Here is a 17,906-nt window from a genome sequence, read left to right on the forward strand (position 1 = left end):
AAGATTATGACAAATTAGAAACATACGACACTTGTAGCAGAGAAGTCTGTGATAAATGGAACAAGAGGGCAAAGAAGATAGCATTGCATGTGATAAGTATGAGAGAATGCTTCATGTTGTTTGTCCAAAATTGGATAATCATTTACTCAAAAACAACGATGAAGAGTACATTTGCCATCTATGTGATGACAGTAATGTATCAGATGGCACAGTTAAAGAAGAACTTCCCATTACTTGAACCTAATGTACCTGGGTACTTGGACCCAAATTTTAATACCATATTCGTTTTCTGGTCTTCAATACCTTTTATTTGATACCCTTATTGTGCGCAACGGACCACTTTCGAATATGGGTAGCGTTTTTGGGGTAAGTGGGCGAGTCCGCCTCCACCCGATATCTAAAAATTATAAAGCCTATGTTTCCTTCCAGACAAACGTACACAATCTATGAAAATTTTAAGAAAATCGGATCGATCAAGTATCATATAGTCATAACGGGTCTAATGGCGTTTTTGAGGCGTGGCGTGACCCCCTATACTTCGATCTGATTTTACTCCCGAATACCTTTCATTTGAGCACCATATTGAAATGAACGTCCAATATTTCTGTTTGGGGAGTTTTGGGGTTGGAGCGGTCCAATGGGTACCTAGACTCTAATTTAAATACCATATTCGTATTCTACTATCCAATACCTTTCATTTGATACCTATATTGTCCCGATCGGTCTACTTTTGATTTTGGGTTGTGTTTTTGGGTGAGGGTCCGTCCCCCTTCCGATACCAAAAAATTATATAGCCTATGGGCTTAAAACCTCAAATGAGCAAATTGGTTTATATGGCAGCCATATTAGAATATAGTCCGATATGGACCATATTAGGTGCGAATATGTGAGGGGGCCTATTGCAACTTATTGTTTCAAATTTCACCGATATCGGATAATAAATGCGGCTGCTATGGGCTTAAGACCCTAAATCGGCAGATCCGTCTATATGGCAGTTACATATCCAAATATTGTCCGATTTGGCCTTATCAAGATCTTAGCCAGGTTAATTGGAAAAATATGGTTCTGTTGCGAATTTCAGCCCAATATCTCAATTTTTGAAGGCTGTAGCGTGATTATACCCGAAGAACGGACAGACACACGGGCATTCCTAAATCGTCTTAGAGGATTTGTAGGATCGAAAATGGATATTTCTTTGTGTTGCAAACAGAATGATTTAATAAATAAAATATGCAAATTCGCTAAAAAAAAATCTACCAAAATCGATTTAAGCCATCCATCCGTAGAAACCCTTAAAAATTAAAGTTAATGCTACCAAATTTGATAGAAAAAACCCAACACGGCAACGCTGATTTTAAGCATAGCCCAAGTGTGTTGTGCAAATTGTTATGCTCTTCAGTGCTCGCTTGGCTCTCTTGTTCGATAGAGTGTTATCGGAATCGTGTGAATCGTGTTTTCGGGTAAATAACAAAAGTGAAACAAAGGAGAACGAACATTTCATAACAAAAGCCATGACGGAGACAGAGGCGTCGACGACCATGACCTTCAAAGCAGCCGGAGACAGTGTTTGGTCTAATTATGACGTTGTTCGGCACATCTACACAATGCTGCCTTTTGTCGATCAACTAAGGCTTTCGCGGGTTAATTCAACATTACGATACGTATTTCACCATAGCATATGGACGGTATGCTATCAGCACTTGTATATCCACGCCAATGCCGCTGATTTTGTGGTCACCAATGAGCGCGGCGATAATCGCATATGTCTGAACGCCGAGTGTCTGCAAGAATTCCTATTGGTGTATGCTCATCAAATATTGGAATTAAGCGCAAATCGTGTTTCTCCCCCCTTGGATCTGAGGCAGTTTCCCAAGCTGCAAAGCCTTGCCTACAGCGATATGACCATTACCCACCAGCATTTAAGCTTAATAGCAGAATTGCAGCCAAATTTGACAAGTCTCAACCTGTGCTGTTTCTCAGCCGAAGATCAAGGGTTCTTGGTTATAGGCCACAACTATCCCATTGAGGACCTGAAGAAATTGAAGAAATTACAAAACCTAACGCTAAAGAATGATGGTTTTATTAATATGAAATATTCTCACTTTCAAGAAATTTTAAAGAATTTGCCCATCAAAAAGTTGAACATGAAGGTTGCCCTGCAACCGGCCGTTGATAGTTGCAACACTCTCAGCAAGCAGGACGACAGCTCCGATGTCAGTCGACTACAGGATTTGGAGATAGAAGCCTCATTTGATCCTCATAACTGGCCTGCAGATGGATTTCAAGTGCACTTACAAAACTTAGCAAATCTTCAAAGTTTGAAAATAAAATTTTCCGATATGGTAACTGAAGAAATTTTAAAAGTTCTAAGCCAAAGCTGTCCACTTTTGGAAGTGCTGCATATAAGCTATACAAATTTCAGGGATGTTGGTTTGTTTGCCATCGGCCCCAAGGTGGTGGACATGTCGCTTTTCTTCTGCCGAGGTCTGCACGCCGACAACATTAGACAGCTCCTATGTGAAACAAAACTCAGAAGATTTTCTTGTCGCAATACCGATTACGAGGAGGAAGCTTTTGAGGGCTGTGGAGCCATAACAGCCACACTAGAAGCTCTCGATTTGGATGGATTCCCCACAATGAAATTCCCATCGGCCTATGAGAATAATTCCAATTTAAAAGAACTGACCTGGTATCACCCGTTGTACAATGATCACAGAGAAATTGTCAAGGACGTCCCTTTGGCCAGCTGCAGCAATTTGTCCATTCTGAATATGAGAGAAGGCCTAATGGATTTGGATATTCTATTGCAAATGAAATCCCTAAGGAAATTGTGCATGCCCCATCCGACGCCTTTTCTTGGTTGGCCCTACATTATGGCCTTATTGAAATATTCATCGTTTAGTGAACTCTCCATCTGCACACCAACAATTGAGGATTGCCCTGCACTTCCAGCCGACATATCAACAAAAGGATTTGAAACCCATATTAGCTGTTTGAAATTGCCTTGGGATATGCTGGAAGTAGCCATGGACTTTTGGCTGGACTTGTTCAAATGCAATGCCAATATGCGACTGATATGCTCTCCGTTTCAACTAAACAATGCTCATTTGAAGAAATTGATAACAAATTCAAATTTTCCCAAATCGTTAAAGCGCATCGATGTTTGCTGCATTAATGTGGGTAAGTGAAGAAATTAAATAAAACAAGCAAGTAAAAGCGTGCTAAGTTCGGCCGGGCCGAATCTTATATACCCTCCACCATGGATCGCATTTGTCGAGTTCTTTTCCCGGCATCTCTTCTTAGGCAAAATAGGATATAAGAAAAGATTTGCTCTGCTATTAAAACGATATCAAGATATGGTCCGGTGTGGACCACAATTATATTACATGTTGGAGACCTGTGTAAAATGTCAGCCAATTCGAATAAGAATTGCGCCCTTTGGGGGCTCAAGAAGTAAAACAGAGAGATCGATTTATATGGGAGCTGTATCGGGCCATAGACCGATTCAGACCATAATAAACACGTATGTTGATGGTCATGAGAGAATCCGTCGTACAAAATTTCAGGCAAATCGGGTAATAATTGCGACCTCTAGAGGCTCAAGAAGTCAAGATTCCAGATCGGTTTATATGTCAGCTATATCAGGTTATGAACCATACTTGGCACAGTTGTTGGATATCATAACAAAACACGACATGCCAAAATTCCTTCAAATCGGATAAGAATTGCGACCTCTAGAGGCTCAAGAAGTCAAGACCCAAGATCGGTTTATGGGTTTATATGGCAGCTATATCAGGTTATGAACCGATTTGAATCATACTCAGCACAGTTGTTGGATATCATAACAAAACACGTCGTTCAAAATTTCATTCCAATCGGATAAGAATTGCGCACTCTAGAGGCTCAAGAAGTCAAGACACAAGATCGGTTTATATGGCAGCTATATCAGGTTATCGCCCGATTTGAACCATACTTGGCACAGTTGTTGGATATCATAACAAAACACGTCGTGCAAAATTTCATTCCAATCGGATAATAATTGCGACCTCTAGGGGAAGTCAAGAAGTCAAGATTCCAGATCGGTTTATATGTCAGCTATATCAGGTTATGGACCGATTTGAACCATACTTGGCACAGTTGTTGGATATCATAACAAAGCACGTCGTTCAAAATTTCATTCCAATCGGATAAGAATTGCGCACTATAGAGGCTCAAGAAGTCAAGACCCAAGATCGGTTTATATGGCAGCTATATCAAAACATGGACCGATATGGCCCGTTTGCAATACCAACCGACCTACACTAATAAGAAGTATTTGTGCAGAATTTCAAGCGGCTAGCTTTACTCCTTCGGAAGTTAGCGTGCTTTCGACAGACAGACGGACGGACAGACAGACGGACGGACATGGCTAGATCGACATAAAATGTCACGACGATCAAGAACATATATATACTATATGGGGTCTCAGACGATTATTTCGAGTAGTTACAAACAGAATGACGAAATTAGTATACCCCACATCTTATGGTGGAGGGTATAAAAATGAACAGCTATATTGGGTCTGTTTTTTGGCATTATACATTCAATGTAAGTCAGATGTGCTGTAAAGATAACCATTACCAACTTGGACTCTACAGATTGTTAACGTTATCATGCAAAAACAGTCGATAAAATGTGCTTTGACTGTATTTGTATGCCCACCAAAAGTTTGCAAATTTGTATACCCACCATCATAGGATGGGGGGTATACTAATCTAGTCATTCCGTTTGCAACACCTCGAAATATTCGTCTAAGACCCCATCATTTGTATATATTCTTGATCGTCTGGTCGTTCCGAATCAATCTAGCCATGTCCGTCCGTCCGAGAAACGTTGCACAGATACTTAATATCGATGTCGGTCGTTGGGAATTGCAAATAGGTCATGTCGGTTCAGATTTAGATATATCTCCCATGTAAACCGATTTCCCGATTTCGTTTCTTGAGCCCCTGGAAGCCGCAATTTTTGTCCGATTTGGCTGTCATTTTACATGTAGAGTTCTGATGTGACTTCCAACAACTGTGTCAAGTACGGTCCAAATCGGTCTATAACCTGATATAGCTCCCACATAAACCGATCTCCGGATTTAACTTTTTGAGCCCCTGGAAACTGCAATTTTTGTCCCATTTGCCTGAAATTTTGCATGTGGTGTTCCTTTATAACTTCTAACAACTGTGTCAAGTACGGTCCAGGTCGGTGTATAACCTGATATAGCACCCATATAAACCGGTCTCCCGATTTAACTTCTTCAGCCCCTACAAGCCGCAATTTTCATCCGATTTTGCTGAAATTTTGCGTGTAGTGATTTGTTATGACTTCCAACAACTGTGACAATTACGGCCAAAAGCAGTCTATAACCTGATATAGCTCCCATGTAAACCGGAAACTTGTTAGGTTCCTAGAAGCTTTAAGTTTTGCTGGTTTGACAGAAGTTTGATATGTAGAATAAAATTATGCCCTACAACTTAAATAATTTTGTAAACATTTTTAGCGGAATCCATGGTGGTGGGTTCCCAAGATTTGGCCCGACCGAACTTAGCACGCTTTTACTTGTTTTTATATAAAACAGAAACAGTTGTAGATTTCAATGGAATTCTTTATTTCTGTGGAAGAACGATCGATGCCATTACGTATGGAACTCGATTTCGTTTGCATGGCCACCACGGGCATACTTGCAGAAGTCCAGACGCTGAACCCTGGACCAATTCATTGAAATAAAACTCCCAAAATTTGGCTTCCAATAAATTGATTGTGACATGTGTTGGAACCACATGTCGTCCAAGTCTAAATCATCCAATTGGGGCCTAAAATATTCAGTTATCATGCAACGTTAACAATTCCCGTTCAAAGTAACATGCCGCTCTTGCTTATCACGGAAGAAGTACGGCCCAATGACGCCACCGGTCCATAAACCGCACCAAACCGTATTTTTTTTCGGAATGCAATGATGACTCATGGAGTACGTGTGAATTGCTGTCTGGTCATTAACGCATGTTTTGCCTATTGACGAACCCAGAAATGAGCCTCACCGCTGAAGATGATTTTTGACGTTGAAAGTTGGGGCCACTGACTCCGGATTTCGATAGTAAATTTTTGTCAAATTTTTCGTTTGCTCTCTCTATCGGTCTACTTTTGTAGCGTCCCTGTTGTAACTTTTTATATCCCTTTTGTAGGTTTTGGGAGAAGGGGTGGTCCCCCCATATACCCTAACCCAAGAATAGATACCAAATTGATGTTTTTAGGTTATAGGGTTGGGTGGCCCTTCTTATCAATCCATATTTGTAATCCACTTCTGAATCCTTTCATTTGAGTCCCATATTGTCATGATCGCCCAATATTCCTATTTGAGTGGGGGCACCCTTGAGTTCGGGCGGTACCTTAGGTACTTGGGGCCAATTTTTAACAACTTTTATATTTGGGTGGTACTTAATGGGTATGGGGGAGGGTCTGCCCTGCACCACCACTGTGGTACAGGGTATTATAGATTTGTGCTTTTGTTTGCAACGCTAAGAAGGAGAAGAGCTAGACCCATTGATAAGTATACCGATCGACTCAGAATCACTTTCTGTTTCGATTTAGCCATGTCCGTCTGTGAGTCCATGTATTCTTGTAATCAAAGTGCAGGTCGTATTTGTTGTCCGATTGTCACGAAATTTTGCACATATCACTTTTTTGGCCCAAGGACAAACGGTATTAATTTTGAAAAAACCGGTTCCGATTTTGATATAGCTCCCATATATATCTTTCATCCGATATGGATTTTTAAGGATGTAGACCACCACCATTTCCGTCCGATCTTCACAAAATTTGGCATTGGTATTTTATTTGAGGTCTACAAATGTGTGCAAAATTTCATAAAAATCGGTTCAGATTGGATTTGGACATGGACTTTTATGACTCTAGAAGCCATTTGTGGATTTCATGAAAATCGGTCCATCTGCACAAAATGTGGCACGGACTGTTTTGTTACTGCACTTAATATACCTGGAATTTCATAAAAATCGGTTCAGATTTAGATATATTGTAGCTCCCATATATATCTTTCATCCGATTTGAACTATTACAGCTGTAGAAGCCACATTTTTGGTCCGATCTTTACCAAATTTGGCGTGGAGTCGTTTTTGTGAAGTAAGGCGCTTCGACATCCTTCATCAATTTGGTCTTGATCGGTCTGGATTTGAATATAGCTGCCAAATAGACCGATTTCTCGATTTATGGTTTTGGGCCCATAAATGACGTATTTATTGTCCGATGTCGCAGACATTTGAGACAGTGAATTGCGTTAGGCCCTTCGACATTCTTCTTCATTTTGGCTCAGGTCGGTCCAGATTTGGATATAGCTGCCATAAAAACCGATCTCTCGATTTAAGGTCTTGGGGACATAAAAAAAAATTGTAGCTTCCAGGGGCTCAAGAAGTCAAATCGGGAGATCGGTTTATTTGGGAGCTATATCAGGTTCTTGACCTATTTAGGCAGAACTCGGCACAGTTGTTGCATATCATAACAGAACTCTGTGTGTCAAAATTTCAGCCAAATCGGACTTCTTGAGCCAGGTGCTCAAGATGTCAAATCGGTAGATCGGTTAATATAGGAGCTAGCTCTACGCGTTCGACCGCTTCCGTGATTTCGACAGACGGACGGACCCGGTCTCTAAGGACCCGGTCCACCCGGTACTGGTCTAATGATTGGAGCAATGTGTCGGTCCGCACATTGGTAAAAACCCCTCTCGATGTCAATGCATACCGCCAGTGTGTACGTTTTGGCATCGAAGGATTTTTTTTTATTTTATGCACAACCTGGTGCAGGGCAGTCTCTATCGACCTTCCCTTGACATAGGCATGCTGTTTGTAGTTGAGCAGTTCGCTGGATGTCCTAATCTTTATCATGGTGTCCACAATACGTTCGATGGTTTTGAGTAGAAAGGACGTAGGACTGTGGGCCTTTGGTGTCTCAAAACTCGCCTTGTCGGGCTTGGGTATAAATACCACCCTTGCCTCCTGCCAGGCTTTCGCAATATGTACAAGCCCTAGGCACAATAGTGGCCAGATGTGGCGCCACATAGTCTGCCTCTTCTGTAGTAACGCCTGAAATAGTCCATCAGGTGCGGGTGACTTAAATAGTTTGAAACTGCTCAAGGCTTCCTTGACCATAAATTCCGTTATGATAAGCCTTCGATCAAACTCATTATCTTGTTGAAAATACGTTTTCATTAAAAGTCTCAACATGTCCTCCGTTGTCTCTGCTCTCACTCCCATGTCGTCTACTAACATTTCAGTTTGGACAGAGAAAAGTTTACATCTTGGCCGGCTTTGGTATTTTTATTGTGCTCCTTGAGTCATGTGTAATACACATCCCAATATACTTCCGCTTGTTAACGACGTGCTCTGTTAAAAAATCTGCGGACCTCTTTCCCAATATTGCGAATCGCCCCGGTCGTCTAGGGTTTTTCTTGGGTATTTTGGGAAAATTGGTCCCGAAAGTGGGTATCAATTCTTGCTCTACTGCCCAATACCGTTTATTTAAGCTCCACATTGATATGGTCGGTAAATATGCCCGATTTAGGGGTGTTTAAGGGATTGGGATGGTCTCAAATACCTTTAATTTGAGTCCCATATTGCCATAGTCGGCAAACATGACCGGCTTGGGGGATGTTTTAGGGGATGGGTGGCCACTCAGTGAGTTGGCCTTGAAAATATATATCAGATTCGTGTTCCACTTTAAAACCCCTCTTATTTGAGCCTCATATTGCAATAGTCAGAAAATTCTTACTATTTGGCTGGTGTTGTGGAGGGTGCGTGGACCCAAAGACCTTTCATTTGAGCCCCATATTGCTATGGTCGTAAATTTGTCCCCTTTGGGGGATGTTTTTGATGAGAGGCGACACTTGGTCCCATATTTGGATATCAGATTCGAATTCTACATTCTTTCTTTTATTTAAGCCCCATATTCCCATGGTCAGTAAATAAGTCCTGTTTGGGGGGTGTTTTGGGAAAGGGGTGGACCCCCAGAAATGTGGTCCCACATTTGGATATCGGGTTCGTATTCTCCTCGCAAATACCTTTCATTTGAGTCCCATATTGCCATGGTCGGTAAATATGTCCGATTTAGGGGTTTTTTGGGGGTTGGGGTGGTCCCCCCAGCACTTGTTCCGACAATTGGATATCAGATACGTTTTATTATCCTTAATAACTTTCATTGTGTCCCATATTGTCGGGATTGGTCTAAATATACGTTTGGTAGGTTTTAGGGTGGGGCAGCCCCCCTAGATACTCCATCCGAAATTTGGATACCAAATTTTTATTTTTAGGGTACTATATGAGAGCACACAAAATTTCGCTTAAATCGCACCACCCATCTCTGAGATCTGGCGTTTCTGAAAATTAGGGTAAGGGCAAGGATCCGTCCCCCCTTCAGATATCAAATATTTAGTACCCCATTTTCACCACGGGGTCATTATGCACCATCTGTGAAATTTTCAAGAAAATCGGTTCAGCCGTTTCTGAGTCTATAAGAAACACACAAACATACAAAGAAACAAACAAACAAACAAACCTACAAACAAACACAAATTGATTTTTATACCCTCCACCATATGATGGGGGGTATACTAATTTCGTCATTCTGTTTGTAACTACTCGAAATATTCGTCTGAGACCCCATAAAGTATATATATTCTTGATCGTCGTGACATTTTATGTCGATCTAGCCTTGACCGTCCGTCTGTCCGTCTGTCCGTCCGTCCGTCTGTCTGTCGAAAGCACGCTAACTTCCGAAGGAGTAAAGCTAGCCGCTTGAAATTTTGCAAAAATACTTCTTATTAGTGTAGGTCGGTTGGGATTGTAAATGGGCCATATCGGTCCATGTTTTGATATAGCTGCCATATCAACCGATCTTGGGTCTTGACTTCTTGAGCCTCTAGAGTGCGCAATTCTTATCCGATTGGAATGAAATTTTGCACGACGTGTTTTGTTATAATATCCAACAACTGTGCCAAGTATGATTCAAATCGGTCCATAACCTGATATAGCTGCCATATAAACCGATCTTGGGTCTTAACTTCTTGAGCCTCTAGAGGTCGCAATTATTATCCGATTGGAATGAAATTTTGCACGACGTGTTTTGTTATAATATCCAACAACTGTGCCAAGTATGGTTCAAATCGGTCCATAACCTGATATAGCTGCCATATCAACCGATCTTGGGTGTTGACTTCTTGAGCCTCTAGATGGTGCAATTCTTATCCGATTTGAATGAATTTTGGCACGACGTGTTTTATTATGATATCCAACAACTGTGCCAAGTATGGTTAAAATCGGTTCATAACCTGATATAGCTGTCATATAAACCGATCTGGGATCTTGACTTCTTGAGCCTGTAGAGGTCGCAATTATTATCCGATTTGCCTGAAATTTTGTACGACGGATTCTCTCATGACCATCAACATACGTGTTTATTATGGTCTGAATCGGTCTATGGCCCAATACAGCTCCCATATAATTCGATCTCTCTGTTTTACTTCTTGAGCCCCCAAAGGGCGCAATTCTTATTCGAATTGGTTGACATTTTACACAGGTCTCCAACATATAATTTAATTGTGGTCCAAACCGGACCATATCTTGATATCGCTCTAATAGCAGAGCAAATCTTCTCTTATATCCTTTTTTGCCTAAGAGGAGATGCCGGGAAAAGAACTCGACAAATGCGATCCATGGTGGAGGGTATACTTGTTTTTGTATATAAATGGCAAGATTTTGGCCAAAGAAACCCAAAAAGAATGAAATGTGGTTAGCTTGTCGAACCATCGAAAGAACGATTTTTGGAAAATTTTCCACAAATAAGAACGTAGTAGCAGCCTTTAAACTAAAAACACCCACTCAATTTGGCCAACTCTGGCAACTCTGCGATCAAGACTACAAATGTATGGCCAAAATTGTTCTACTCTTCAGTGCTCTGTTGGCTTTAATGGTGAATGAAGTGTTTCTGCTATAACATAACTGTGCCCATAATCTTTGATTGCGTTTCGGAAGAGTAAAAAAAACCAACAGGCAGAAAATGACTTCAACGCAAACAGCAAGCGATAGCGTCTGGTCAAATTGTGACGTACTGAGGCACATTTACGCCATGCTTGCTTTCAGCGACCAACTGAGGCTAGCGCAAGTTAGTCATACTTTGAAGTATGTATTTCACTGCTGCAGAGTGAGGAGGGAAACTTATCGCCGTCTGTTTATTCACAAAAATGCCTCCGACTACGTGGTCACAGACGAGAGTGGCGTCAATCGTCTATGCCTGAGTCCCCAAGAACTGCATGACTTCCTTAGGGTATATGGAGAACATGTATGGGAGTTGTGCGAGAATGGTCACTCTACGCCATTGAATCTGAAACAATTTCCAAAACTTCAAAGTCTCTCCTACCTGAATATGAACATAGCCCAAGAGCATTTAGCCTTAATAAGACAATACCAACCGGAGTTGAAAAGTCTCAATTTGAGGTGCTATTCTGAACAAGATCGATTTAATAGATGCTATTACTACGTTGAAGATCTATTGAAATTTAAAAACCTAGAGAGTTTGACTTTGCAAAGAACCGGATGTACAAAGTTGAACTATTCAAATTTTGAAGCCATTTTAAGCAATTTGCCTCTAAAGAAACTAAGCCTGAAGCTTGAACTAGAACAACAAGAGCAGAATTCGGATGGCATGGCCGAGAAGCCTATGCCACAGAACATTCCATTGAAGGAACTAGAAATGCGGGTATCTTTTGAACCTCGCAACTGGCCAGCACAGAAATTTCAAACGTTTTTAAAATATCTGGAAAACCTCCAAGTATTGAGAATACAATTCTCAGATATTGTAACCAAAAAAATTCTAACGATTTTAGCCACAAACTGTAAGCAACTGGAAGTTTTGCATATAACCCGCTCCAGGTTCAAGGACATTCAATTCTTTGCCATTGCACCCAAAGTGCATGATGTGGCGCTACACTACTGCCATGGCCTGCAGGCAATCAATGTTCGACAGTTGCTAAGTGAGACTAAGCTCAGGAAATTCACTTGCCGTCACACCACCTTCTGCAAAGACGCCTTCGAGGACTTTCCGGTTTGTGCCACTCTTGAATGCCTCGACTTGGATGCCTTTGCCAGTGAAGAATTTAGATCTGCCTATGAGAATAATTCCAATTTAAGGGAGTTGCATTGGTATCACCCATTGTACAGTGACTACATGCAAATTGTCAGGGCAGTTCCTCTGCTCTCCTGCAGCAATTTGACTATGCTGAACATGTATGTGGGTTTCATGGACCTGGACATAATATTGCATATGAAATCCCTTAGAAAAATGATAATGCCCCATCCCACACCTTTGCTTGATTGGTACTATATCTTGTCATTACTCAAACACTCGTCTTTGACGGAACTCTCCATAGGAACCCACATAAAACAGAAGATGCCTGCCATACCTGAAGCTTTTGTGGCTAAGGGTTTTCCTACAACAATAAATCGCTTAGAAGTACCTTTCGATATGTTGGAGGTAGCTTTGGACTTCTGGCTGGATTTGTTTAATTGCAATCCCCACATGAAATTGATATGTCGTCCTTTTTATCCAAATAGATTTGGGTTTTTGGATAAACTCATAAGGAGCTCACACTTTCCCAACGCTGTGGCGACTATTGATGTATGCTGTTTCAATGTAGGTAAGTTTCCCGTAGTTTGTGTTAGGAAAAGCTTCTACCACAGCATTTCACCGTGACCCGAACACGAATAAGAAGGAACGTCTTGTAGAGGCATACCATACCCGACAACAGCAGGCTTATGTCAAGCGAATGTCGTTGGATAGTGCCCTGCACTAGGTTGTGCATACTATAAGACTGGATGCTATGGAACAGGTGGATAAATTGAAGGTCCCATGACATGACAAGATAAAGGAAAGAGTCACACAGTGCACGCTACCGGGGGAATTTTATCTCCAGACCAGACGATGTTATAAAACTTCCAAGAAGCAGAAGGGTCGGTATGCGGCTGGGCTAGACTTAGGGGTCCCAAAGTTAACCCAGAGGAGACTCAAATCTGCCTGTCCACGAGAAAGACGAAGGTGGGTCAATTTGGCACACCCCATTTACTCAACTGAACGACTTCGATATCTGGCAAGGTCAAATTACACCTGAGTAATTTTGGAGAGGCCACTGCAGCGCAGATGGAAGCATGTTCGCCAATGACGGTGAACGCTCGAGAAGATTCTTAAAAAACATGTAAAAAGGCGTTAAGTTCGGCCGGGCCGAACTTTGGATACCTACTACCTCGGGTTTATATGTAAACCACCTTTCGTCAAAATCCGGTGAAAAATGCATACCTTATGCCCCATAGCTGCAATATCGAAATATGATCCGATTTGGACCAAATACTAATAAGCACAAATCATTGTTCAATTGTGTATAACAAAATATTGGTCTTTTTAGTAGCTATATCTAAAACTATATCTAACAAGTAAAAGCGTGCTAAGTTCGGCCGGGCCGAATCTTATATACCCTCCACCATGGATCGCATTTGTCGAGTTCTTTTCCCGGCATCCCGTCTTAGACAGAAAAGGATATAAGAGAAGATTTGATCTGCTATTAGAGCGATATCAAGATATGGTCCGGTTTGGACCACAATTAAATTCGAATAAAAATTCGAAATAAAATAGAGAGATCGAATTATATGGGAGATGTATCGGGCCATAGACCGATTCAGACCATAATAAACACGTATGTTGATGGTCATGAGAGAATCCGTCGTACAAAATTTCAGGCAAATCGGATAATAATTGCGACCTCTACAGGCTCAAGAAGTCAAGATCCCAGATCGGTTTATATGACAGCTATATCAGGTAATAGACCGATTTGAACTATTCTTGGCACAGTTGTTGGATATTATAACAAAACACGTCGTGCCAAAATTCATTTAAATCGGATAAGAATTGCGCCCTCTACAGGCTCAAGAAGTCAAGACCCAAGATCGGTTTATATGGCAGCTATATCAAAACATGGACCGATATGGCCCATTTACAATACCAACCGATCTACACTAATAGGAAGTATTTGTGCAAAATTTCAAGCGGCTAGCTTTACTCCTTCGGAAGTTAGCGTGCTTTCGACAGACAGACGGACAGACGGACTCTGGACCGATCCAACTCTGGACCGATCTAAGCAAAATTGAAGAAGAATATCGAAGGGCCTAACACAACTCGCTGTCCCAAATTTCGCCGACATTGAACAATAAATGTGCCTTTTATGGGCCCAAAACCTTAAATCGAGAGATCGGTCTATATGGCAGCTTTATTCAAATCTGGACCGATCTAAGCCAAATTAAAGAAGAATGTCGAGGAGCCTAACGCAACTCACTGTCCCAAATTTCGGCGACATTGGACAATAAATGTGCCTTTCAGGGGTCCAAAACCTTAAATCGAGAGATCGGTCTATATGGCAGCTATATTTTAATCTGAACCGATCTAGACCAAACTGAAGGATGTCGAAGGGCCTTCCACAAATCAAATTTCGGCGACATCGGACAAAAAAAAAATGCGCCTTTTATGGGCCCAAAACCTTAAATCGAGAGATCGGTCTATATGGCAGCTATATGTAAATCTTGGTCCATTGGACCCAGAACTTAATTCACTGTCCCAAATTTCGGCAACATCGGACAATAAATGCGCTTTTTATGGCCCCAAAACCTAAAACCGAGAGATCGGTCTATATGGCAGCTATATCCAAATCTAGACCGATCAGTGCGATAATGCAGAAATATGTCAAGGGGCTTAACTTAACTCACTGTCCCAAATTTCGGCGACATCGGACTATAAATGCGTGTTTTATGGGCTAAGACCCCAAATCGGAGGATCGGTCTATATGGCAGCTATATCCAAATCTGGACCGATCTGAGCTAAATTCACGGAGGACGTCGGAGGGCCTAAGACAACGCAATGTCCCAAATTTCAGCAAAATCGGATAATAAATTAGGCTTTTATGGGCCTAAGACCTTAAATCGAGAGATCGGTCTATATGGCAGCTATATTCAAATCTAGACCGATCCGAACCAAATTGACGGAGGATATCGAAGGGCCTAAGACAACGCAATGTCCCAAATTTCAGCAAAATCGGATAATAAATATAGCTTTTATGAGCCTATGACCCTAAATCGGAGGATCGGTCTATATGGCAGCTATATCCAAATGTGAACCGATCTGAGCCATATTGACGGAGGATATCGAAGGGCCTTATAAAACTCACTGTCCCAAATTTCAGCAAAATCGGATAATAAATGTGGCTTTTATGGGCCTAAGAGCCTAAATTTGAAGATCGGTCTATATGGGGGCTATATCAAGATATAGTCCCATCTGAGCCAAATTGACGGAGGATGTCGAAGGGCCTAACACAACTCACTGTCCCAAATTTCAGCAACATCGGATAATAAATGTGGCTTTTATTGGCCTAAGACCCTAAATCGGCCGATCGGTCTATATGGGGGCTATATCAAGATATAGTCCGATATAGCCCATCTTCGAACTTAACCTACTTATGGACAAAAAAAGATTCTGTGCAAAGTTTCTGCTCAATATCTCTATTTTTGAAGACTGTAGTGTGATTTCAACAGACAGACGGACAGACGGACGGACACGTCTAAATCGTCTTAGATTTTTACGCTGATCGGAAATGGATATTTCGATGATTGGCAAACGGAATGACAAAATGAATGTACCCCCTTATACTTCGGTGATGGGTATAAAAAGAAAATCGAATCACAAATGCCTTCGCAAATTGCAACATACGAAGTCAATCTGGGACAAATCCCCGAAAACTGTGGAAATATTGTATACCTCAAGCAGACTTTTTGTAGGCATTTTTGAGCACTATCAAGCAATTTTTTTTTTTTTTTTTTTGAAAATCGGACCACAAATGAAGATTTTGCTACTCAAACAATTTTTCGAAATGCCGAGATGATGAACTTTAGGGCCAGGAAGCACCCGGACCACCTAGGGCCTTGAAGTTTTGCACACGATCTTTATAACATCTCAGCCATTTCAAATTTCGAAATGTTATCTCTATCCGTTCTCACACGGCATGATTTTTTTCAAGGTTACTAGTTTTTCTTACGATTTTCTTCCACTGTGCGTTGGCCTCTACTACGAGATGGTGCGCCCCTTCATTCGCTCTTACTTCAAAGTGACCAAATGCTGTTAATCCTCCCACATGTAGCAAAAGCGATTGAAGGACCATAAAACTTAGAATGAACTTTAATCAAATATACTTTTCTTACACTTTTTTTCTAAAGCAAGCTAAAAGTAACAGCTGATAACTGACAGAAGAAAGAATGCAATTACAGAGTCACAAGCTGTGAAAAAATTTGTCAACGCCGACTATATGAAAAATCCGCAATTACTTTTTGGGCAACCAATAATGGAAAATCTTGAATATCTCCAGACTATGCGATTTCTGTATTAGTCACCACTAAATATAAGCTAATTTCCACATATACCCCTATGCATGCCCATTGAGCCTCTTAAGGATTATCGCTAGTAGTTTTGTTTTTCCAAAGATATCATTCTTTCTGGTCCTTAGAGTATTGCTTATATCAGCAAATGCAGCGACTTTTTTTTAATATTTTTTTTTTTTTATTCCCTTTAAACTTTGTTAACATATTGTTGAATAAATACTTTATGTTTTTTATCTCCTTTCAGCATGCCAAAAACTTCGCAATGATTTTGATGACACAGTTTCCAAGCTCATATATGCCACCGAAAATCATCTTTACTATGAATACAATGATGATCTCTTTCGCATAATTCTTGATCGCCAGCTATAAGTTTGAATAAAAGAGGAAATCGCTCCTAACATACATACAACATACAACATACAACATACATACAATGTCACAAATAACTAAATTAAAATAAACATTTTTCCAGGCCGAACCTTAGATATTCAGTACGGTGACCAGGGGATATAGAGAACAGGGGACATTACGCCAAAAAAAATTTTTGGGCTTTAAGACCTACCTACCTGATGCGGTCATAATTCCCAATATTTTTTGGGCATTATGACCGCCCAAAAATCGACCAGAAAGCCCTTAAGGCTTTTTGTTTTCAGAAAGTAATAAATCCAATTTCTATTGGGTTGCCCAAAAAGTAATTGCCAATATTTATTAGACAGTGAGTGCCGAATTTGGGTGCTTAGGTTATTCAACATTCAACGGATTGTGGTTTATATATATACCCCAGTTGGTGGGTATCCAAAGTTCGGCCCGGCCGAACATAATGCCTTTTTGCTTTGCTTCGGCCGGGCCGAAACTTATATACCCTCCACCATGGATCGCATGTGTCGAGTTCTTTGTGCGGTATTTCTTTTTAGGCAACACAAAAAATAATGAATAATGAATATTGGAGCTATAACAAGTTATAGTCCGACTCGGACCATTGTAGAAGTCATTGTGTAATATTTCAGTCCACTCCGAGCGCCTTGTAAGGGCTCAAGAAGCAAAATCGGGAGATGGGATTATATGGGAGCTTTTATCAAGCTATTGATCGATTCAAACCATATTGGATACCTATGTTGAAGATCATGAGAGAAGCCATTGTACAAATTTTCTGCCAAATCAGATGTGAATTGCCCCTCTAGGGGCTCAAAAAGTCAAGATCCCAAATCGGTTTATGCGACAGCTATATCAGGTTATGTACCGATTTGTGCCATACTTACCACAATTGTTGGAAGTGATACCAAAACACAACGTGCAAAATTTCAGCCAAATCGGATGAGCAGCTATACCAGATTATGTGTTGTTGGAAGTGATGCCAAAACACCACATGCAAAATAGCAGCCAAATCGGATAAGAACTGCTCAC

At 41.0% G+C, this 17,906-nt stretch overlaps 1 protein-coding gene across 1 annotated transcript; it reads left to right on the forward strand.

Annotated features, from left to right (window-relative positions):
• The first annotated feature begins 1,388 nt into the window (after positions 1 to 1,388).
• Positions 1,389 to 16,918, forward strand: LOC106095492 (uncharacterized). Its single transcript, XM_059369123.1, has 2 exons — positions 1,389 to 3,180; positions 16,747 to 16,918. The coding sequence occupies exons 1-2, from the start codon at positions 1,389 to 1,391 to the stop codon at positions 16,869 to 16,871; spliced, it is 1,917 nt and encodes a 638-aa protein (XP_059225106.1). The 3' UTR covers positions 16,872 to 16,918.
• Positions 16,919 to 17,906: the final 988 nt, after the last annotated feature.

Source organism: Stomoxys calcitrans, chromosome 1 (assembly GCF_963082655.1).
Source record: "Stomoxys calcitrans chromosome 1, idStoCalc2.1, whole genome shotgun sequence".
Classification (NCBI taxonomy): Eukaryota; Metazoa; Arthropoda; class Insecta; order Diptera; family Muscidae; genus Stomoxys; species Stomoxys calcitrans.